This window comes from Bos indicus, chromosome 6 (assembly GCF_029378745.1).
Source record: "Bos indicus isolate NIAB-ARS_2022 breed Sahiwal x Tharparkar chromosome 6, NIAB-ARS_B.indTharparkar_mat_pri_1.0, whole genome shotgun sequence".
NCBI classification, from domain to species: Eukaryota; Metazoa; Chordata; class Mammalia; order Artiodactyla; family Bovidae; genus Bos; species Bos indicus.
In genome coordinates, this window is record NC_091765.1 from 61,555,369 (window position 1) to 61,580,140 (window position 24,772).

The 24,772-nt window shown below is 41.0% G+C and overlaps 1 protein-coding gene and 1 pseudogene across 1 annotated transcript in view; one reads left to right on the forward strand and one right to left on the reverse strand.

Moving 5' to 3' along the window:
* Positions 1-1,939: 1,939 nt before the first annotated feature.
* Positions 1,940-2,781, reverse strand: LOC109560021 (small ribosomal subunit protein eS12-like; annotated as a pseudogene).
* A 2,701-nt stretch (positions 2,782-5,482) lies between these two features.
* Positions 5,483-24,772, forward strand: part of SLC30A9 (solute carrier family 30 member 9) — an 88,504-nt gene continuing 69,214 nt past the window's right edge. Inside the window, exons 1-2 of the mRNA XM_019962671.2 lie at positions 5,483-5,730; positions 17,982-18,134. Coding sequence (XP_019818230.2) covers positions 5,619-5,730; positions 17,982-18,134 — 265 coding nt within the window. The 5' untranslated portion in view covers positions 5,483-5,618. The remainder of the gene's footprint in view (positions 5,731-17,981; positions 18,135-24,772) is intronic.

A 24,772-nucleotide genomic window follows, 5' to 3' on the forward strand; every position in this document is an offset into this window, starting at 1 on the left:
TTTAATCACTATGACCTCACTAATCTGGTTGTACTTTTTCAATTATCATAAAAGACTGTTGATTCTCTTAAAATTGGTAACATACTAATTTATTTCCCCTTGAATTAGTTATGTTGTAGTGAAACTGAGAGCCCTGTGGGGCCTTTCAGTATTCCCGTTTCTCATTTGTAGGAAAAGGCTCAGTGGTGTCTGACTCTCTGCCACCCCTTGGACTGCAGCCCGCCAAGCTCCTCTGTCCATGGGGATTCTCCGGGCAAGAATACTGGATTGGGTTGCCATTCCCTCTCCAGGGGATCTTCCCAACTCAGGGATAGAACCCAATCTCCCACATTGCAGGCAGATTCTTTACATTCTGAGCCACCAGAGAAGCCCAGGAAAAAGGCTGTAGCCTCTAAAACCTTCCCTGTGCATGGGATTCTCCAGGCAAGATTACTAGAGTGGATTGTCATGGAGTGGTTGTCATGCCCTCCTCCAGGGGATCTTCCTGACCCAGGAATTGAACCCGTGTCTCTTACTTGTCCTGCATTAACAGGTGGGTTATTTACCACTGGCACCACCCTGGAAGCCCCAGGATATACATAACAATGTATCTCTTCAGATAAATACAATAAGACATACATAACAATATAGCTCTTTGTTCTTTTACAGGAACTAAGGCCCCCACCAGGTGAAAGAAGGTAACTGCAGCCTGGGCTGGTTGGAACCAAAAGGCTGATGATTGAGATTCATGGAACATCACTCCATTTGCTTACCATCAACCAGTCAGAGAAAGGTCACAACCCTGTAGACTTTTCTCCAAATTTTGCCCATAAAAACTCTTCCTTGAAACCCTTCTGAGAGTTTGAGCTTACTGATCATGAACCACCTGTTGCCCTTGTTTGGCCCTGCAAATAAATCTGCTCTAAATGCTGATGTTTTGATTTGTTAGGATTCACAATGCATCAGGCACATGAACTTGGGTTCAACAACGGTAGTGACCTCTGAGAGGCAGCGGTGACCAGTGACATGAAGCAAGATCTTAATTCCCTGCCCAGGAATTGAACCTGGGTAGCCTGGATGGAAACACAGGAATCCTAGCCACCAGACTAGCAAGGGCTAGAGACTGGAAGCTAATTTTCACTGGCTCTTACTCCCAGTGAAAAATTCATTTCTCACAGAGGCAAAAACTGTAAATGCAGGTACAAAGTTTATTATTAGACACAGCGTTACAACACGAGGGAGAGCACACAAAGAAACAGTTTGTTCAGTTAAGAGAGGAGCAAGGCAGAGATGCACACACTTGGAGAGAAAGGGTGCGGGCATCCCCCTGAGTGAGGAGAAGGGCAGTAAAGAGGCAGTTAAGTCATTTATATAGGATAGTTCTTTGCTTACCTTTGGCTAATTGTCTGGTTTCTTTTTCCCCACCTGACCTGCCCTAGGACCCTCCCCAACATGCGTGTGCAACTTTCCAAGATGGATTTCAGCCCAGAGGCCTATGGAATCACATATGCTGGGGTCTGCCCCTCCTTTTTATCCCCCAGGAGTCTTTCTGAGCATGTGAAATGTCTCCCTTGTCCCATGGAGAGGAAATACATGACCTCTTGATCCTTTACTCAAACAATGCTTAGCCCCTCTCTGCTCCTGTCATGACTGTTATCTGAAGGTGTCAATAGGAGACAGTCTGACTACTTACCCTGTTTCAGTTGTTATTTCCATTTCGGAGAGCAAACAGGAGGCTGGTTGTAAATGCCTAAACTGGAGCTCACCTATTCCTGCCTCAGTAGCACTATAGTCAAATGACTCATTAATTTTAAAATCATGTATTCCATTCAATTAATTTATTTGTGTCAGGCGCTGTTTTACCCCTGGGAACCAGCAATGGGCAAAACACAAGACTCCAGCATCATGATGCTTATTTTTCATTCTGAGAGACAGAAAATTATAATAAATGCATAGATAATTTCAAGTATATACAGGCATTTTGAAGAAAAGCATACAGGGCAAAGGGGTAGAGAATAAACAAGCCTATTATAGCATCAGGGAGGAAGAAATTTTCCTCTACCTTTTGAGAAATAGACTATTTCCTGCCATACCAGTAAATAAAGGATATCCCAGTCATCAGCGATTGCAATCACTACTGATTGCAGTCACCATCAATGGTGAGCTGGTGAGCCCTGGGGAACCTCAGGATTCCTCAGGACATACAGGACATTGTATGAACCTATAGGACACTGGTCCCAGATAGCTGAGGCATGTATCAAGGGTATGATTTCAGTGAGCACAGACTCTTGCATCTTCCCATACATAGACAGGTGCTAAATGAGGTATCTTGTATCCCTTTAATTAACAATAATCTTTTTTTTTTTAAACCAAGAACTCAGTTTTTAATTTCATCATTTCTTGCATTTGAAGTACTCCTCGATGACATCCTTGGCCTGAGATTCTTTGCCATAGTCCTTAACCACCAAACAACTGCAACCAAACCACTTTACGGGGTTTTCCCTCTCTGTCAATTTTTCAGAGGCCTACCCATTCCCCTAGTTTCTTGTTGTCATCTACCTTAATCAGGTTGATTTGATGCTCAGCACAAAGGGCCTCCACCAACTTGACATACATGGGCTCATCACGGTTGGATGCAAGCACACGTAGATGGGCTTGGCGCTTGTCTAAAGCTTTCACAGCTTCGCCAATTCCACGTGCTAAGCCATCGTGGATGAGCGCAGTCTTCAGCACCTCTTGCAGAGCAGTATTGACGTCTATTACACCTCCAGCAGCAATGCCTTCCTCGGCCACGGCAGTGGGTTATGGGTGGAGCCCAATCTTGAATGCACCCGAGCCTCCGCCTCCGCAGCAGCAGGGAAAGAGAGCAACAATAACCTTTTGATGTTCAAACTACCTGCCCTTTGTAGCAAAACTATATAACCTGATTCTCCCCTCACCTCAGAGCAGTTCTCTCCAGGTTACTTGAGATGCTGCTTCCCTGGCTTGAAGTCCTAAAAATTCCTGCGGAATAAAACATAACTCTCAATATTTTTTAAGTCTACACCTTCTAAGTTCTAGTTGGTCTAAGAGTTAAACTTACATCAGATGGATTACAGGATAAAATCAAACAAAAGTTCAACAACATGTATACATAGGAGAGACCCAGGAAAACTGAGTAACTCTCCAAAATGGCCAACTTGAATACCACCTTCAGTTAAAGAAAAAAGAGGATGTTAGGGGTGGTAGTTTGGGACTTCTAAGGGGAGGAAGGCAACTGAAAAGGAGACAAAAACAGCAGACGTTTGGTAAACAAATGTTTGATGGGTCAGCAAACACAATGGGACACAGAGGGGAATTTTAGCAGACTTTGCTACGTTCCTCTGAGTCTACACATCTAGTTTGTACTATGGTTATCTATGGTGGTATCACCCTTGGCAGACACATCTTCCACATTCTTTTAAGCAGGTCGGGGAAAGGTCAAAGGTAATGAGTCTCTGACCTTAAAAAAAAATCAGCCTAAACTAATACACATGCCAAAGAAACTCACTTTGGGGTGGAAAATCTTGCTTCCTCCACATTCTTTTAAGCAGGTCTGGGAAAGGTCAAAGGTAATGAGTCTTTGACCTTAAAAAAAAAATCAGCCTAAACTAATACACATGCCAAAGAAACTCACTTTGGGGTGGAAAATCTTGCTCCCATACTATAGCTAGGGCGGTCAAGGCAGGTGTCGCTCTTTTGAGCTAAGACCTGAGAGCATGTCAGATAAACATCACAGTTAATGCTTGGTGAATATTGTTGATTGCTTTCTCCCTGGGACCACACTGACTCCTATTTACTTGTCTGCACACCTGCTCTACCCACATAAATCCTGAGCATGTAAGTCTTATATTACAGATAGGAGTCCCAGGTTCAGAGGTTAGTAAGGCAAGTTCTGATTCTGTGGGTACTTGCCCTCATGGTAATGGCTACACAGCAGTGTTGTGACATACTGTGGAACAGGTTCTGAGAGCACTGAGGACCAATTAGCCTAGTCTTGGGCTTATCCAATAAGGCTCAGGAGAAGGAGAGGCTCAGAAGGCCATTGTCCTTCCTTCCCATCTTCCATCCTGTTCCAACAGCATGGCCCAGGATCTGAGCCCAGAAAAAAGGAGAGTAGGCAGAGCCCCCCAAAGCTGTCACTTCTGCCCAAGTTTTCATGGGCTGTTAAGAAGCAAATAATTCACGTGTAGACATCCAAGCAAAGTGCCACAGTAGAAGCAAGGAAGACAGTTCAGTTCAGTTGCTCAGTCATGTCCGACTCTTTGTGACCCCATGGACTGCAGCATGCCAGGTCTCCCTGTCCATCACCAACTCTCGGACCTTACTCAAACTCATGTCCATCGAGTCAAGACACAATTTAAGTGACTGAACCACCGCAACCATGTTAGTCAGGGATGTTTTCACCTAAAAGTGTAGGCAAAATGTGGCTTCTTGGTTTAAAAGACTTATATAACTAAAAAACACGAGATAATTCAGTCTATTAATGATTTCAGTTCAGTTCAGTCGCTCAGAAGTGTCCAACTCTTTTGAGACCCCATGGACTGCAGCATGCCAGACTCCCCTGTTCATCACCAACTCCTGGAGCTTGGTGAAACATGTCCATCAAGCTGGTGATGCCATCCAACCATCTCATCCTCTGTTGACCCCTTTCCTCCTGTCTTAAATCTTTCCCAGCATCAGGGTCCTTTCAAAGGAGTCAGTTCTTCGCATCAGGTGGCCAAAGTATTAGAGTTTCAGCTTCAGCATCAGTCCTTCCTAAGAATATTCAGGACTGATTTTCTTTAGGATTGAATGGTTTGATCTCCTTGCATTCCAAGGGACTCTCAAGAGTCTTCTCCAACACCACAGTGCAAAAGCATCAATTCTTCAGCGCTCAGCTTTCTTTATAGTCCAACTCTCACATCCATACATAACTATTGGAAAAACTATAGCTTTGACTAGATGGATCTTTGTTGGCAAAGTAATGTCTCTGCTTTTTAATATGCTGTCTAGGTTGGTCATAGTTTTTCCTCCAAGGAGTAAGCGTCTTTTAAGTTCATGGCTGCAGTCACCATCTGCAGTGACTTTGGAGCTCCCCAAAATAAAGTCTATCACTGTTTCCGTTGTTTCCCCATCTATTTACCATTAAGTGATGGGACCGGATGCCATGATCTTAGTTTTCTGAATGTTGAGTTTCAATCCAACTTTTTTACTCTCCTCTTTCACTTTCATCAAGAGGCTCTTTAGCTATTCTTCGCTTTCTGCCATAAGTGTGGTGTCATCTGCATATCTGAGGTTACTGATATTTCTCCCGGCAATCTTGATTCCAGACATTCAAACAAAGCGCCACAGTAAAAGCGCGGAAGACAGGGAAAACGCCAAAGTTCCTGCGCAGCCACGCCTTCCCCAAGTGGTCAGGGTCTGGCAAGGTCTCGCGATTGGTCCTGCTCGCGCACGCCACTTCCGCTGTCTCCGCAGCTAGGTCTCTAAATGATGTTACCATTTCCGGGTTCGCTGAAGCCGCCTCAGGCGGCGCAAGGGTCGGTGTTCGGTAGTGTCCGGTCTATGGAGTCAGTTGGTGGCGGCGGCGGCGCGGAGGCAGCAGGCGGTGTCCGAGTGGGGGCCTTTGCCCCGCCAGGATGTTACCGGGCTTGGCCGCCGCCGCTGCGGCCCACAGATGTAGCTGGTCTTCCCTGTGCCGGCTCCGTCTGCGCTGCAGGGCGGCGGCCCGGGGCTCCAGCGACCGCCAGGGTGAGTGTCCCGCGCCGACCACTGACTCCGCGGAAGCCGGACTTGAAGACAAGGCCGGGCTCGGAGCCGGGTGCCTCGCCTCGGGCAGTACGCCGCCTTGCCCTTCCCCAGCCAAAGAACCTTCCTTTTGGCCCTCCGTCTTCGCAGTTCAGGCTACCCACCCTGCCGTGGCCCCTGACAGGCCTCCTTGATCTGGTCTCGCGTACAGTTCTAGCACGGCTCCCGCGGGAATTTGGGGCATTTCGCGGTCCGGTGGCATCCATGAAACCGACTACTTCGTTTCAGATGAAAGGTTACGTGAGCATCTTAGTGCATGGCGGTGACGGCCCGCCTCCTCCCCCAGTCAATAGGAAATTGCTGACTCCAAGTTCCAGGGTGTTTTAAGCTCACCGCCTTACCTTTATTGAGCACTTGTGACTCAGTGGATTTTCTTACCCTATTGCTTTTCTCATATGCCCAGCTTGTTTTATTAAATTTTCTGAGAGGAAGTTGGGAGTTACTACTTAACATTTACGAATAATTATTTAATATGAGACTCTGACAGTCCCGCAATTAATTGAATGAACTCAGTTCGGTTGAAGACTCTTTTTGGTGAAGAAATGTTTACTGGTTTACTGTTTTTATAATTCTTATCCAACAATCTTTTCTGACTCAAATTTCAGTTGGCAGTTTGCAAAATATCATTGAACTTGCAAGTCTGAGTCAAGCTTACCTCCTTTTTTGCCATACCAATAGTCCCTAGTAGGCCGAGAGGAACAATGAGGGAGAGACAGAATCAAATCCACTCCTAACCTAATCCCCCAGATTCTTGTGGGTGAAAAGAGAATTTAAAGAAACATTTCCCCAAAGTTTATGTTTGAAAAATCTTGTAGCATGTTTGTGACTTTGCAATAAAAGTTGGAAGTTGTAGTCATTCAAGTTTCTAAGTAACATAAGCTTTAGAAGCTCTTTACTGTGCAGGTATTTTGGCATATGGTCCTATTTTTGATTTGTAGTAAATGTAGAAACTGGCTCTTAAAATTTCAGAAGGGTTCATTTTAAAAGAGCTGTTTTGGAGACTTCGGTAGTGATAAAAACGTGTAACTGTGGAGTTTTCCTGTAATGGGAAATACACCTGATTCTCTTGTGAACAAGATGAATCATCTAGTTCTACCATACTCCAAAATCCTCATCTAAGCTTTCTAGCATGATTGCTTCTATTGACCAAGTAGTTTTGGCATTTTACACTTAAATTAGGTGGAGTGGCTGTTTGTTGTTGCTTGGTCGCGAAGTCCCACTCTGCAACCCAGTGGACTGTAGCTAAATTTAGTCTAAACTGCCTTTAAGTGTTGGTAAAAGGAGGTGAAATAGTGTAATTTGTAATTCATTATTCTCTGTTGAAATTTATGTGCTCTTCTCTCATCCCTCTGTGATAAGAATCGCCTGTCTTCACCAGTCACAATGACTGCAAAGTTGTTTACAGTATTTATTACCAAAAAATTAAAATGTGTTCTCATACTTAAAAATAGTAGATTGAAAAATAACCTTGTTGGTGAAAATTTAGTTTCAATAATACCTAAACAGTTTTTAAAGGGGTGACCATAATTGTTATAAAACTTCAAAAGGATTATTTAGAAAAAGTACTAATCAAGTTGGTTGCACCTAAGAAAGAAATATTGGAAGAACTTTTGGAGAGAAATTTCTAAAAATAAATGTTTTTACTTTGTCAAGAAATAAAGTTTAGTTTGTGCTTCTGAAAGCCCTGTGTAAATTTAAAAAGAGTAGTAGAGGAAGAATCTTAAGGGAAACAACTGCTTCTTGCTGCTGCTGCTGCCAAGTTGCTTCAGTCGTGTCCAACTCTGTGCGACCCCATAGACGGCAGCCCACCAGGCTCCTCTGTCCCTGGGATTCTCCAGACAAGAATACTGGAGTGGGTTGCCATTTCCTTCTCCAGTGCGTCCATGCATGCTCAGGCGCTTCAGTCGTGTCCGACTCTTTGCAACCCTATGGACAGCAGCCCATCAGGCTTCTCTGTCCACGGGATTCTCTAGGCAAGAATATGGGAGTGGGTTGCCATTTCCTTCTCCAAACTGCTTCTTATACATGCTCAAAGATGAGAAATGCTGGTGGGTCAAATTAACACTGTAAACTGCCGGGGTCCAGCCCCGGTGGATCCAGGGAATTCGAAGCGGGGATGGCATTGGCGAGGATCAGGAAACAACTGCTTAATTAAACGTTAATTAAGGATATAAAGAGTAATAGAATAAGGATAGCTCAGTGAGGAAATTCAGTGGAGAAAAGAGGCTGAAATAAGGCTAGCTCAGTGAGGAAATTCAGTGGAGAAAAGAGGCTGAATAATTCAGCCAGAAGGTGAGAGAAAGAACGACCTGGGGAGACCAAGTTTCGGTGAACAAGGCCCGCACTTTATTTTCCAAAGTAGTTTTTATACCTTAAGTTATGCATAGAGGATAATGGGGGAAGGGGTAGAGTCATGCAGCAAGCCAAGCTTTCTTCCTGCAAACTTATCATATGCAAAAGCTTAGGTGATTTGCATCATCTTCTGGCTCGGAGGCCTGTTAACACTTTGAGACCCTTTCTTCAGAAAACTTATTTTTCTCTAAAGGTGATTGGTCAGGAGCCACCCTCCAAAAGCAGTAGATAAAGTTGCATTCCTACAGAGCAAACGTGTGGTGGGCTATAACAAGAAAAAGAATTAACTCAAGGGTCCCAGGTTACAACCATTAAAGCTACTACTTACACCAATTATATTAATCAATACATTGCCAGGGACACAGCAGGTAAGGGATATGGAAACTTAGCAGCGAACATTGGCCCGACAAGTGAAAATCCCTTCACCAATACAATTTCTAATCAATCTTTTAACTGCTCAAAGGAATCTGTATTTAGACAGTTTAGAACATCTCATGCCTCTCACAGTTGGGAGGCTCTGAGCAATCACATGTGGCTGGAAAAACCTATTCAGGCAGGCTAGAGGACTTCCAAAGGAGTTTGTAGGTTGAAACACTGTCACACCCAGGAATTATTAACTGGAGCTGTAAACTAACTCTTTTTTCAGAGAGAGGTAGTGGGGGACAGCCCCCTGTAAAGTCAGAGGTGTAGGTGAAAGCACAAAGCAGAAAGTAGGCAGACTCTGGTTTTGGGGGTAGATGCTCGAGAATTTCCAGGGGGACTCCTGAGGCTCGATTACGCCGAGCCTCCTTCCTCATGACCTTTGTCATGGGTGGAGCTCCTCACGCTGGCTCCTGGCAGTGATAGAATTCCAGTTGAGCTATTCCAGATCCTGAAAGATGATGCTGTGGAAAGTGCTGCACTCAATATGCAATATGCACTCAGTATGCAATATGCCGGCTCCCGGCATCGTAAACATTTAAAGGCAACAAGGAGAACAATATTCGAGGGCGGTTCTGTCTGAAAGAAATATAATGTGTATCATGTATGTAATTTTGATAGCCGTATTTTAAAAAGTAAAAACAGATGAAATTAATTTTGTTAATATAGTTTATCCAGTATATTCAAAGTATTTCAATATTATGATCAGTATAAAAATTATTGAGGTATTTTACTTTATCTTTTTGAACTGTTTCTGGAGTCCAGTGTGTATTTTACACTTACAGCACATGTTCAGACTATCCACATTTAAGGTACTCAGTGAACAGTGACTTCTGGGCAGTGCAGTTATAGAATTAGTATTCCTAATTTATAAAGAATTTTTACAAGCCCAGTAGAAAAATGGGCAAAGGAGATGAATGCATTCATAAGGGCATTCGAGTGACCAATAAAAATGCAAAAATGTTCCATATTTACTAATAAGTATAGAAATACAAATCTAAAGGGTTTACTACTAATTGCTTTCACATTAGCTAAGTTTTTCATAGTGATACTCCATATTGAGTGTGCAGGAAAGCAGAAACTCTTACTACTAACTGGGACACGTAGTTAGTTGGTCAGTGTTTTGGAGGTCAGTTATTCCTTGTACTAAAAAGAACCTTAAAGTTCTGTGCCTTCTTACCCAGCAGTTCTACTTAAAGGGATTTGCTTTCAAGAAATAACCAGATACATACTAAAGTGTGCACACAATTTTATTATTAATAGTAATAAATAGGTAACAGTTATGAAGAGTATATTACAGCTATGAAAAATATATGGTATAATAAATACACCATATTATGGTGTATTTATTAAGGGCTGGTGATAGATGCAGCTGTTAAAAAAATATAATTTAGAAGAATATTTAGTGACTTGGGAAAATGTTCTTGATGTATATGTCTCACCTGTTTTTCATGTATTTGTACCTTGCCTCATTGACAGGGATTTGAGGTGGGGGGATACTCCCTTAACCACTACAAATCAATAGATGCAGGCTTTTGCTGAAATCCAAGATTAATAAAAGTATAGTTTTTACATAAAAAGATAGAAATTAACCTTTGTATTTTTAGATTTTTGTCTGTAATGTGCTGGTACTACCACATGAAAAGTAGAGTGGGGATTGAATCCCTTAAATAAGCAACAGGAACATTGACAGTTGTAAAAGACCGTTTTGGCAGAGTGGCAGCAGGATTCTGTGTAGTTCAGGTTAGTGATAAGGTTGCCTGTGGAGTGAGGTTAGCCACAGCATGTGTTTCATGTGTAGGGTTTTTGTGAGTGAGGATCATTCAGGAAGAGGTATCAGGCATTGTAGCCGCTGATTGTGTTGTGCTGAACAAGACAGACTTTCCACCTTTTTTGGAAATGAGGAATGAGAAACATACCTAAACATTGTAAAAGAAATAAGCCGAGTGGCAGTCTAGAAGCCTGCAGGGGCCATTTTATCAGTTATGCTGGTCTGGGACTCCAGCTTTTCTAAGGAGGTGGTGACTGAACCAAGTCATGACAAATGAAAATCAGCAAGCCAGGTGAAGATCTGGGGCAAAGAGCAATCCAGGCAGAGAAGACCAGACTTGTAGTATTCAGGAGCAGAAAGAAACATGCTTTGGCTGGAGTGTGGTTGGAAAGGGAGGGATGTGTGAAGTGAGATTTGAGAGGTATCAGGGAGACCCTGGTTCGATTCCTGGGTCAGGAAGATCTGCTGGAGAAGGGATCGACTACCTACTCCAATATACTTGGGCATCCCTGGTGGCTCAGTTGGTAAAGAATCCGCCTGCAATGCTGGATACCTGGGTTCAATGCCTGGGTTGGGAAGATCCCCTGGAGAAGGGAAAGGCTACCCATTCCAGTATTCTGGCTTGGAGAAGGTCATGGACTGTAATCCATGGGGTCGCAAGAGTCGGATATGACGGAGCAACTTTCACTTTCATAGCCTTTTGGGCCATGGGTTTAAGGGGCCAGAAAAGGAAATGTTTTAAAAATATCATTCTGACTACTGTTGGATTGGAAAGGGGAAAGGAATAAGGAGATCAGTAGAGGGTTATTAGAGTTAGCCACACAAAGAAGATTGTAGTTGGGCCATGGTACTTAGTAATGGAGATCAGTTCAGTCGCTCAGTATGTCTGACTCTTTGCAACCCCATGGACTGAAGCATGCCAGGCTTTTCTGTACATCACCAGCTCCTGGAACTTGCTTAAACTCATGTTCATTGAGTCAGTGATGCCATCCAACCATCTCATCCTCTGTCGTCCCCTTCTCCTTCTGCCTTCAATCTTTCCCAGCATCAGGGTCTTTTCCAGTGAGTCAGTTCTTCACATCAGGTGGCCAAAGTATTGGAGTTTTGGCTTTAGCATCGGTCTTTCCGATGAATATTCTGAGAACCCCATGAACAGTATGAAAAGGCAATGGAGATGGAGAGATGCAGATGATTTTGAGGCATACTTTGGGGTATAAATTATAGTGTGATAATACAGGTAGAGCATTTAGGACAGTGGCACTTGGTGAATCCTTAATATATTAAATATTCCCCCCCCCCTTTTCTAAGAAAATATTAAGAATTAAGCAAGGAAGTAGAGTTGTATGCCAAGATGCAGTGCAGAAAGTTGCATATTCTTTACATACGCAAAAAAAAAAAAAAAAAAAAAGGATTCCTCGTTGCTTAGTCTGTTCTGGTGAAAAATCACATCAGCACTAGTCCTGAAGGTTGAGCTAACTGGTGTAAGTCACCAGGCAGTCCTTTTGCTTGCCTGATGATTAGACCTGAAAGGGATTTTCCTGCATTTTATTTTGCTCGCTGAAAGTATAAAAGTAAACTAGAGACAATCAGTGTGCTCCTATTAGCAGAAATAATGTTAGAAGTGATTTAACAGTGCATATATTTTTAATTTAAAATTTTAGGCGTTGGGGAAAATACAGAAAAGTATTAAGATATAGAGTAAAAATTATGCATAATCCAGATGCATAATCCATTTAATAGTTGAAATCAACCTGTATTTTGTTTGTTTTTAAAAATGCAGCATCATGGTTCAGTTATACACACACACATATATTATCAGATTCTTTCCCATTGTATGTTATTACAAGTTATTGAATATAGTTCCCTGTCTTATACGGTAGGTCCTTGTTTATTTTATGTATAAAAAGTTAGTCGCTCAGGTCTGACTGTTTATGACCCCATGGACTGTAGCCCACCAGGCTCCTCTGTCGTGGGAATCTCCATGCAGGAATACTGGAGTGTGTTGTCATTTCCAGGGGATCTTCCTGACCTAGGGATCGAACCTGGGTGGATTTCTTGCTTTGCAGGCAGATTCTTTACTGTCTGACACACCAGGTGTGTATGTTAATCCCAAGGTCCTAATTTACCTCCTTTGGTAACTAGAGCTTCCCTTGTGGTTCAGCTGGTAAAGAATCCACCTGCAGTGCAGGAGACCTGGGTTCGACCCCTGGGTTGGGAAGATACCCTGGAGAAGGGAAAGGCTACCCACTCCAGTATTCTGGCCTGGAGAATCCCATCCACTGTATAGTCCATGGGGTCACAAAGAGTTGGACACGACTGAGTGACTTTCACTTTCACTTTGGTAACTACAGGTTTGTTTTCTATATCTGTTAGTCTGTTTCTGCTTTGTAAATAAGTTTATTTTCGTCATCTTTTTAGATTCCACACATAAGCAATATGATATTTGTCTTTCTCTCTTGGACTTACTTCACGCAGTATGATAATGTCCAGGTCCATCCATCTGCAGTGGTCTCAAGTATAGAGACTGATCTCTGAAAGACTTAGGTACATGTTTATCTCTTGTCCTGAAACTAGCCTAAAGTAAAATACTTCAAACCATTAAGAAATCTTTTTGTTTTTTAGTTATTGTTATTGCAGAAGCAACACACATGGTAGATAGAATTGTCAGTTTGCCTGGCAGAAAGAGAGCTTTTTGTATTGTAGTCTGAAAAAGAAGGCCAAATTTCCTCCAAAAGCCAGAGTAAGTGGTAGGTGACAAAGCAGATTGGAGAGGACAAGGGGTGATCAGTACCAATGTCATTAGCAGCTGCAGAGACAGTAACAGTAAAATAAAAGCAGAGAAAAGTGATTGTTGCGGTTAGACAGATAAGATACCTAGCTCTGCAGTCTTGATGAAAAAACAACCCTTGTATATACAGCAATGAGAAGTTCCTTTTCCACGCCCATAGAGTAGTGAGCACTGAACTAAAGACGGATCTGTAGCTTAACGTAGCTTATTTTAGAAGTCATCTTGAAGAGAGTGTATAAATGATGGGTAATATTTTTTTTACTATCTTTTTGCCTCCCAGAATTAATTAACAAATTCAGTAATTTATTCAACAGTTGAGTTTCTACTGCTGAATTTTAGGTATTCTGTGTATTTTATTGAGTCAAATGTTGTCCTATATATTCTGCAGTTTCCTTGCAGTTTGTCTTGTATTATGCCAAATATGTACGTTGAAAGTTGCTGATATCTGAAATTCTTCTAAAGTTAAAATTTAATAATTTTTTGAAACAGTGAACAAGGAAGCTAACAAGATTACTAGGGTAGTATCACAAGGACACAGGAGTTGGGAATTCCCTGGTGGTCCAGAGGCTAGGATTATTCACTTTCACTATCGAGAGTGAGGGTCTGATCCCTGATGAAACTAAGATCCCCATGCCTTGGAGCAAGTAAGCTGGTGAGCTCTGGAGCCCGTGTGCCCAACTAGATAGCCTATGTGGCAGTGAAAGATCCTGTGTGATGCAACTAAAGCCCGACACAGCCAAATAAATAAATATTAAAAAACCCCTCAGTTATGGTTCAGTTCAGTCGCTCAGTCACGTCCGACTCTGTGACCCCATGGATCGCACAATGACAGGCCTCCCTGTCCATCACCAGCTCCCAGAGTTTACCCAAACTCATGTCCATTTAGTCGGTGATGCCATCCAACCATCTCATCCTCTGTCATCCCCTTCTCCTGCCTTCAATCTTCGCAGCATCAGGGTCTTTTCATATGAGTTAGTTCTTCACATCAGGTGGCCAAAGTATTGTAGTTTCAGCTTTAGCATCAGTCCTTCCAATGAATATTCAGGACTGATCTCCTTTAGGATGGACTGGTTGGATCTCCTTGCAGTCTAAGGGACTCTCGAGTCTTCTCCAACACCACAGTTCAAAAATATCAGTTCTTTGGCACTCAGCTTTCTTTATAGTCCAACTCTCACACCCATACATGACTACTGGAAAAACCATAGCCTTGACTAGATGGACCTTTGTTGGCAAAGTAGTGTCTCTGCTTTTTAATATGCTGTCTAGGTTGGTCATAACTTTCTTTCCAAGAAGTGTCTGTCTTTTAATTTCATGGCTGCAGTCACCATCTGCAGTGATTTTGGAGCCCCAAAAAATAGAGTCTGACACTGTTTCCACTGTTTCCCATCTGTAAGTGATGGGACCAGATACCATGATCTTAAGTTTTCTGAATATTGAGCATTAAACCAACTTTTTCACTCTCTTCTTTCACTTTCATCAAAAGGCTCTTTAGTTCTTCTTCATTTTCTGCCATAAGGGTGATGTCATCTGCATATCTGAGGTTATTGATATTTCTCCCCACAGTCTTGATTCTAGCTTGTGCTTCATCCAGCCCAGCATGTCTCATAATGTTCTCTGCATATAAGTTAAATAAGCAGGGTGACAATATACAGCTTTGACGTACTCCTTTTCCTATTTGGAACTAGTCTGTTCCATGTCCTGTTCTAACTGTTGCTTCTTGACCTGCATACAAATTTTTCAAGAGGGAGGTCAAGTGGTCTGGTATTCCCATCTCTTTCAGAATTTTCCACAGTTTATTGTGATCCACACAGTCAAAGGCTTTGGCATAGTCAATAAAGCAGAAATAGATGTTTTTCTGAAACGCTTTTGCTTTTTCGATGATCCAGCAGATGTTGGCAATTTGATCTCTGGTTCCTCTGCCTTTTCTAAAACCAGCTTGAACATCTGGAAGTTCATGGTTCATGTATTGCTGAAGCCTGGCTTGGAGAATTTTGAGCATTCCTTTACTAGTGTGTGAGATGAGTGCAATTGTGCGGTAGTTTGAGCATTCTTATTGCCAAATTCAGACTTAAATTGAAGAAAGTAGGGAAAATCACTAGATCATTCAGGTATGACCTAAATAAAATCTCTTACGATTAAACAGTGGAAGTGAGAAATAGACTTAAGGGACTAGATCTGATAAACAGAGTGCCTCATGAACTATGGACGGAGGTTCGTGACATTGTACAGGAGACGGATCAAGACCATCCCCAAAAAAAGAAATGCAAAAAGGCAAAATGGTTGTCTGAGGAGGTCTTACAAACTGCTGTGAAAAGAAGAGAAGCAAAAAAGTGAAGGAGAAAAGGAAAGATACACCCATTTGAATACAGAGTTCCAAAGAATAGCAAGGAGAGATGAGAAAGCCTTCCTCAGTGATCAATGCAGAGAAATAGAGGAAAACAAGAGAATGGGAAAGATTAGAGATCTCAAGAAAATTAGAGATACCAAGGGAACATTTCATGGAAAGATGGGCTCAATAAAGGACAGAAATGGTATGGACCTAAGAGAAGCAGAAGATATTAAGAAGAGGTGGCAAGAATACACAGAGGAATTGTACAAAAAAGATCTTCACGACCCAGATAATCACGATGGTGTGATCACTGACCTAGAGCCAGACATCCTGGAATGTGAAGTCAAGTGGGCCTTAGAAAGCATCACTATGAACAAAGCTAGTGGAGGTGATGGAGTTCCAGTTGAGCTATTTCAAATCCTGAAAGATGATGCTGTGAAAGTGCTGCACTCAATATGCCAGCAAATTTGGAAAACTCAGCAGTGGCCACAGGACTGGAAAAGGTCAGTTTTCATTCTAATCCCAAAGAAAGGCAATGCCAAAGAATGCTCAAACTACCGCACAATTGCACTCAGTTTATGGTATGTGGACTGAATTAAGATCTGTTCACAGATATATAAAAATTACAACACTGGAAATTGAGAAAATTGAGAAAATTGAGATTATTGGAAGTTGAGGCTATTTTCATGATATTAAGATTTTTTTTTTTTACTTGCAATGGTGGTATAGCTATGTTTTATCTTTTAGAATGCATACTGAAAGTTTTATGAGTGAAATTATTTTATGTCTGAGATTTGCATCAAATTAATATGTAGATGAGATATTGGTGAGGTAGAGATACAATGAAGTTGTCCATGAATTGATAATTGTTGAAGCTAGGTAAGAAGTACATGTATGTTTATTGTACTGTTTTTTTCTACCTTTGTATATATTTAAAATTTTTTATAATAAAATATTTTTAAAATTCAGGAGAACTTTGAACAAGATCGAGGATCAAGTTACGAATATATTGTCATCTTCTGAGGCAAGACTTTTAGATTAGTAATCCCTCTTTAAACACCTTAGCACAATGTCTATAGAAGTATTTCATCAGTGGATTAAAAAAATGTTAGTGGTATATTGTTTTTGTTTGGTAATAATCACAAAAGATACTTTGAATAGGGCTGACAAGTCAGAACACCAGTGGTGGTGGTGGTGAAGATGCTTTCCTGGAGGGTGGTTTTCCAGGGAGGGTTTGCTTTAGCCTTTAGTGACATATTTATTTTAATATGAAAGAAGATACATTGTTATATTTGCTTTACTCAGCCTTTAATAAGTAGCATCAAATGACAAAAAAAAAAACAAAACCATACTGGGCCTTCAACAAATATTTGCCAAATGAAAGATTTAAGTTGGCATCAGGAAGTTTTTCAAGAAAACAAGTTCTAAGCCTGAAATTTGAGTGAATACTTAAGGCTGCCTTATGTCCCTCATGCTTTTCAGATTACCTTTGATATTCACAGTAATTGATGTTCCTGATGAATTCTCTGAGCCATTAAAAAAATATTTATTTTCTTTGATTTCAGAAGGCAATCTGCACATGCAAGTACATGAATTAACGTTTTGGGAAGATCATTATTAAGCAGTTAGAAAAGTTTGAACTCTTAAATGTTTAACTTGACTGTTTCTAATGATATAATTTCACTATTTTACCTAAATTTTAGAAAATGTATAAATTGCACCTAAACAAGGTTTTCAAGTTTCAGTCCTAAGCATAAAAAGTAACAGGGAGACAGGGTCACCCAAGAGTAGAGACAGATTTACTTTTCTACCACTTTGATGCAAATGTGGACTACATTTTTCTATTTCAGCCCTCCAAAGCCCACAATCAACCCAGATGTAGCAGCTAACGTGCTTTGTAATTAGACTTCTATTCTTCCCTCAATATATACTCATCATCATTATTCCTCATATACTGAGGAATCTCTCCAAATGTTGATTTATTTATCTGATTTTAAAAAATCAGTGACAGTATGACTGACTGATTCATATAATTCACATAGTGAATGTGAAATGGAAGAGGACCGAGTTTCAGCTAGCAGAGGGAAGACGCAATGTAATTTTGAGTAGAAAGCCCTCATGACCTTTCTCCTTTCAGAGTTCTTATTTTGAAAGGTATATTATGCCATTTTCTTTTAGCATGCAACCAACATACAAAATAAAGAGTACCTTTTATATGCCAAAGACCTTTCAGAATAGCTGAATAATATAAATGTTTATTTGACTTTATGTAATTAAAAAATTTCTATATAAATTTGCAAGTGAGAAAAGAAGCAATGTTATCTTTATGTTTCCTTTACAGAATATGGACGCTGTATACCTAAGGGCCGGTGAAACACCTGTACGGAAAGGGTGGCTTAACGTTGTGCATTTGGGTATTTAACAGAGTACAGATTTTACTGTTATTTTGTTCTCTTTCTAATCATAGGTAGGCTTTATTGGGTATAAAAATCCTTATTACTAGTTTGTTTGAAATTTAAATTTTTTTCTTTTAGAATGGCAGAGTTTAGTGACATTTGGAAGCTTTTCAAACAGTGTTCCATGCTGTACACTGAATCAAGTAAAGTTGTATTCCACAAATGTTCAGAAAGAAGGACAGGGATCACAATCTCAGAAAATGGAAAAAGTACCTTCATTTGATGAAGCAGGTATGTATAAATCTTTTAAAAAAGTTTTTTTCCCCCTGTATATGGGAATAGTTTGCATGAGATTGTTCCTTGAATGTTTGATAGAACTTATAAGTAAAACCATCTGAACTAGTGTGTTTTTCATGAGGAGCTAACTTAATTTCTTTTAATTTTTCTATTTCTTTTTGACTCGGTAAGTTCCATTTTTTTCCCAGTGATTTATCCACTTCAACTAAATTTTTAATTTATTGATATAAAGTTCATTATATTCTCTATATACATTTTAAAATAGCATATGTATTCTTTTTAATTTCATTCCTGGTGGTGGTTGTTTACTTGATTAATTTTGCCTGAGCTTTGTCAATTTTATTATTTTTACTAAGTGATAATTTTTTTACTTTCAATCTTTATATTGTATTTTTGTTTCCTATTTCATTAATTTCTACTCTTACTTAATTATATTTTCCTTTCTGCTTCCTTTGTATTTATTCTGTTATTCATTTTTAAGAAAAAGTATTTATTTGGCTGGGCTGGGTCTTAGTTGTGGCATGCGAGATTGCTGGTTGCAGCATGTGTCTTTTAGGTGTTGCATGCAGACTCTTAGTTGTAGCATGTGATCTAGTTTTTTGACCTGGGATCAGACCTGGGCCCCTGCACTGGAGCTTGGAGTCTTAGCCACTGACCACCAGGGAAGTCCCCTGTTAATCATTTTTAATGACCAGTTAGCTGTTTTGCTCATTAATCTTTAATTTTTAAATTGTTTTAGATCCTCATTAGTTATCTAATATAGTATTATATGTAATACTATATAGTAATATATATATGTCAATTCCAGTCTCCCAGTTTTCCTGTCCTTTGACTTCAAGCTTTTTTGTCCTAGTTTGATAATCTTTGTCTTTTAATGGAAGGTTTAGTCTGATTACATTTACTACAGTCGTTGATATATTTGGACATATTTCTGCCATTATATCATGTGCTTCCCTGTGTGTGTGTGTGTGTTTAATTTTTTTTGCCTCCTAATAAAATCTTAGTTTTCTTATTCCATTATCCTCTTACCCTCATATACGCAACGTACACACGCTTGCTTGGGAGGTATATGCTTTATGTATGTGTTAAGTCTAAGGGTAATTGAAAAGTTTACTTTCCTTCTGAAACATACAAAGGGTTTGGAATGTTCACTGTGGTCGCCCATTCTCAACTTACATGTTATTTGCTGGCTGGTAGCTTGTATCTGTTCTCCTCTCTTTTCCTTCTCTAAAATTTATACCATTATTTGTTTAAATTTTTAATCTAATATCTTTGTTAACCATCTTTTCTTATGTCTCTGCTTTTCTATCTGATGTGTCGATACATCCTATAGAAATTTCTTTAGGTGAGACTCTTTCATGGTAAAGGCACATTTAATACATAGCTTATTCCATTGTCTTTTGGCTGACACTGTTAGTGCTGAGAAGTCAGATATCATGCCTTTGTTTTCATGTCTTTTCTGTTTGCTTTTAAAATTTAACTTTATTTTGAAAGTCTTTTTCTTTGGTGTAAAGTTTAGTTTTACTATGAAATGAGTGAGGTATATTACCTTGCCTGAGATTTGTTGGGCTTCCTGGATCTGAGAATTGTTTTTCTACAATTCTGGAATTCTGCAGTTCTCTGTCACTGTTGCTGGGCTTCCCCAGTGGCTCAGCGGTAAAGAATCTGCCTACAGTGCAAGAGCCGTAGGAGATCTGGGTTCCATTCCTATGTCAGGAAGATCCCCTGGAGGAGGGCATGGCAGCCCACTCCAGTATTCTTGCCTGGAGAACACTATGGACAGAGGAGCCTGGTGGGCCTCGGTCCATAGGGTTGCAAGCAGTCTGACACAGATGAACTGACTTAGCATGCGTCCCTTGAGGTGTGTATTATTACCGCTTCTCAACTCTCTCTTGGCCTTTGGAACTCTATTAAGAAATCTGAAATGTTTACTGCATAATTTTTCATGTCTCTAAACCTCTCTGACATACTTTGTATTTCTTTATCTTTCTGGCCTGACTCCTGGATTATTTTCTTAAGTCTACGTAGTATACTAATTTTCTCTGAGTAGTTGCCTCTAATCTGCTGGCTGGTACCATGTTGGGCTTTTTATTTCTAATGATTGTATTTTTCATTTCTAGAAATAGTGTATTTTTATTTTTCAGCTTGCTTGGTTGGTCTCTTGTGTGTTTTCAAACTTGTCTTTTATTAGACATTAAACATAGCTATTTTTATATTCTATGACTGAAAATTCTGCTATCTGAAATATTTTGGTTTTATTGTATTACCTTTTTCCTTCATTTCCAGCTTTCATTCATGATGATCTGTTTTTAAACTGAGAATTGTTCATTTTCCATGTAGTTTAATATCTTTGAACTATTTGATGTCTCTGATTGAGAATGTGTTCCTGCATAGAGAGTTTGCATTTGCCTCTCTTAGCTGCTGGGGATACAACTTGGGACCACATTAAATTAAATCGTCAGCTTAAGATTTTTGGACCATGTTAGCAGTATGAATTCAGACTGTAAATTTGTGTGAGCTGCCTTATCCCTAAGATTTCCAGTGGAGTTTTTTCTTCTCCACTACTTAACACACAAGTCAGGGCAGGCTTACTTCCTTGCTGACTCCTTTTCTGTGTTTTTTCTTGTTGTTGTGTAATCTCTCAGTTGTGTCCGACTCTTTGCAACCCCATGGAATGTAGCCTGCCAGCCTCCTCTGTTCATGGGATTCTCCAGGCAAGAATACTGGAGTGGGTTGCCATTTTCTTCTTCAGGGGATCTTCCCAACCCAGGTATCAAACCCTAGGCATCTCCTACATTGGCAGGCAGATTCTTTACCACTGAGCCATCAGGGAAGCCCCATATGTGTTTTATAGGTCACAGTTATGCCTTGTCTACCTTTGTTTCTGGATATCTCCTGTTACCAGAATTCTAGAGAATTCTGCTAGAGATGGAGACTCTAACAGGAGATACCTAGAAACAAAGCTAGACACTTGGCGTAACTGTAGAAATAGAACCTCAAAGAGTGTAAGGGTCAACAGAAATCATCAGGGAAGAAACTTTGGTGTGCTCTCTTATTCTATAGAGATCCTGCTTTCCCTTCATTTTTGCCCCCTTCAGATCATTTTGCTAGCTTAGGAATGCATTTGAAAAGATACTTTTTCAGGATATCTAGTCCACTTTGCGGCATTAAAAAGAAGTCTGTATTTATTCATTAATTTATTGAAGAAGTATTTATTGAGCACTTTTTATATAGCAGCACATGAGAATGAGTTTATATTTTTTATTACTGAAACAGAAAATTAAGCAAAAAAAGTATAGTAAGTACTGTGGTGGAAGAAGTGCTGTGTGCTGGAGGGACACCTGGGTCTTGAGTGGCTGGGGACGGTTTCCATAGGGAAGTGCTATCTGATTAGTGACCTGAGAGTAGGTATTGGTGTGATGAATGGTGGGAAGAAAAGATAACACTGCAAGTAGTTCATTGTGATCAGACTAGTGAGTAGAGCACCTCATGGTGGGGTTGGTAGTTTTGAAAGGGGTGAAACTCAAGAGGTAAACAGTAATCAGATCAGGGTTTTGTTCAGGAGTGTGGACTGTTTCAGAGGCAGTGGGAATCTGTTGGAATATTTTGAGAATAGGAAGCACTTAATCATATTTAAGATTTTAGAAAGATAACTCGATGCAGACTGGAAAATAGATTGCAGAGGAAGGAACTGAAAACGGATGTGAATCAGGCTCTAGACTAGGCTAATGGCAATGAGTTTCTTAAGGGGGTAGGCGAGTGCAAGAAATTTAGGAGCTGAATAATTGACTTGACTGAATTTGGTGGACTAAAAGAGAGAGTCAGTAAAGGACAGTGCATGGTTATTGGATTTGACTGGGCTTTTGTATTGGTGATTTCATTGACTTCTAAAAGTAGAAATACCAAGGCTGGAATGTGTATTAATGAGAAGTTGAGGGCTCAGTCTTGGACATCTGAACTGTAGGTGCCTCTGGGGCATTCTAACAGATGACGACTAGTAGGCAGTGGTTGTACTACTTTTCTACTGTGAGACATCATCTCTTTGGCTGGATTGCTGCAGTAGCCTCTCTGGGCTCCTTGGTTCCACTCTCACTTTATCACTATATTTTAGTCAAACCATTTTTCTTTTGGTTCTTAGAAAACAAGAAAATACCAAGCTTGTTCTTGTTACAGGGTGTTTGTTCTAGTTGCTTTAACTTTCCATGATGCCCTTCTTCATCTGGCTGACCCCTTTTGGTAATTTATATCTTACATGACATGTCAACTCTGCACACCCAGTCAGTCCTTGATATTACAGTAATTTTAATTCTCTGTGTGGACATCACTTATTACTAACTGATATTTTCAGTATCTGTATTATTTATTTTTTCCCCTTGTTTCCAAACCTCATCATAGCAGGAACTTCAGTGCTTAGCTGCTGCTAAGTTGCTTCAGTTGTGTCCTACTCTGTGCGACCCCATAGACGGCAGCCCAGGAGGCTCCCCCATCCCTGGGATTCTCCAGGCAAGAACACTGGAATGGGTTGCCATTTCCTTCTCCAGTGCCTGAAAGTGAAAAGTGAAAGGGAAGTCTGTCAGTTGTGTCCGACTCTTAGCGACCCCATTGACTGCAGCCCACCAGGCTCCTCCATCCTTGGGATTTTCCAGGCAAGAGTACTGGAGTGGGGTGTGGTTGCCTTCTCTGTCAGTGCTTAGAGTAGTTTGCTTATAGTTCAGTTCATTGCAGTTGCTCAGTCATGTCTGACTCTTTGCGACCCCATGAACCGCAGCACGCCAGGCCTCCCTGTCCATCACCAACTCCCAGAGTCCACCCAAACCCATGTCCATTGAGTTGGTGATGCCATCCAACCATCTCATCCTCTGTCGTCCCCTTCTCCTCCTGCCCTCAATCTTTCCCAGCATCAGGATCTTTTCCTATGAGTCAGCTCTCCACATGAGGTGGCCCAAGTATTGGAGTTTCAGCTTCAACATCAGTCCTTCCAATTAACACCCAGGACTGATCTCTTTCAGAAAGGACTGGTTGGATCTTCTTGCAGTCCAAGGGACTCTCAAGAGTCTTCTCCAACACCACAGTTCAAAAGCATCAATTCTTCTGTGCTCAGCTTTCTTTATAGTCCCAACTCTCACATCCATACATGACCACTGGAAAAACCATAGCCTTGACTAGATGGACCTTTGTTGGCAAAGTAATGTCTGCTTTTAGTAGGGGTTTAATAAATTTTGTAAATGAGTAAATGCATAGAGTTCTAACCTGGGGATAAAGATTTAGGAGTTTTTAGCTATATCCAGGTGGTAACTGAAGTCATAAGTGTGTTTGAGACAGTACAGGGGGATAGTTTAGATTGGGGAGGTAAGAGCTAGTCTGAAATCCTCAGTGAGTAAGGGACAGGTGGAAGAGGAGAAGCTTGCAAAGAATAGTTGAGGAGGAACAGCCTGGAGAGGTAGGAGAAAAGCCAAGGAGAGGATGGTGTTAGGAGAAGAGTGTTTGAAGAATAATAAACATTTCAAGACCATCTTTCCTTTAGTTGGATGTCTTTCACAGGAAAGATTTTACAGATTCCTTGAGAAATCTGTGTTTATGTTTATCTAGGGAAAGAGCCAGAGAAGGCAGTGGCACCCAACTCCAGTACTCTTGTCTGGAGAATCCCATGTACGGAGGAGCCTGGTAGGCTGCAGTCCATGGGGTCTCGAAGAGTTGGACACAACTGAGTGGCTTCACTTTCACTTTTCACTTTCATGCATTGGAGAAGGAAATGGCAACCCACTCCAGTGTTCTTGCCTGGAGAATCCCAGGGACGGGGGAGCCTGGTGGGCTGCCGTCAGTGGGGTCGCACAGAGTCTGACATGCCGGAAGCGACTTAGCAGCAGCAGCAGCAGGGAAAGAGCAAATTAGCCAAGAGGGCGGTGGTCAGGCTCTCTCACCCCCACACCCTCTCACTCTTGCCCCACGTTTTGTAAATAATGATTATGTAACAGCTGAGATCACTTATAGCACTGTGCATGCACGTGACAAGGTAACCACTTGGCCACAGGCTACCATGCTTTTGTTTTGTATGCACGTATATATAAGCTCCAGCTGAAAAAGCCCTTGGGGCTACGTTATGGTTGCAATATGGTGGTGAGGCTGTGAGGACCCTCACAGACCCACAGCTGTGTACGCTGGGTCAATCACGAGAGGAGAGAACACAGTGTGTCTGCTGCTGCTACGGCTGCTGTGCCAGCCCGGAGAGAATAAACACATCTGCAGTTTCTACGGCTCTTCTAGTTTTCTTCCAGCCTCTTAGCTCACACCTTACCTACCCTGGGTTCAGTGAACAGTGTGCACGGTGAGATACTGCAGGACAGTTTATCATGCCTGTTCTTCATCCTTTTCCCCAAGCCGCATCCTCTTTTTGGGCTTATTATCCAGTTTTAGTGAGTTTCTTCTCTTTTCCTTGTGATGAAGAACTGCTGGGGTAAATATTGAGAGTCTGGTATTAGAGGATGAAGGAATGGAGAGGATCATGAGTCCCTAAGTTCAAGAAATAAGCATATTTATTTAGAACATTGAGAAGAAACGGGTCGTGGAATAATGTAATTAAAGGTAAAACATGTTATAATGCTATTGTGAGGTGAACATTGACTCAGGCAAAG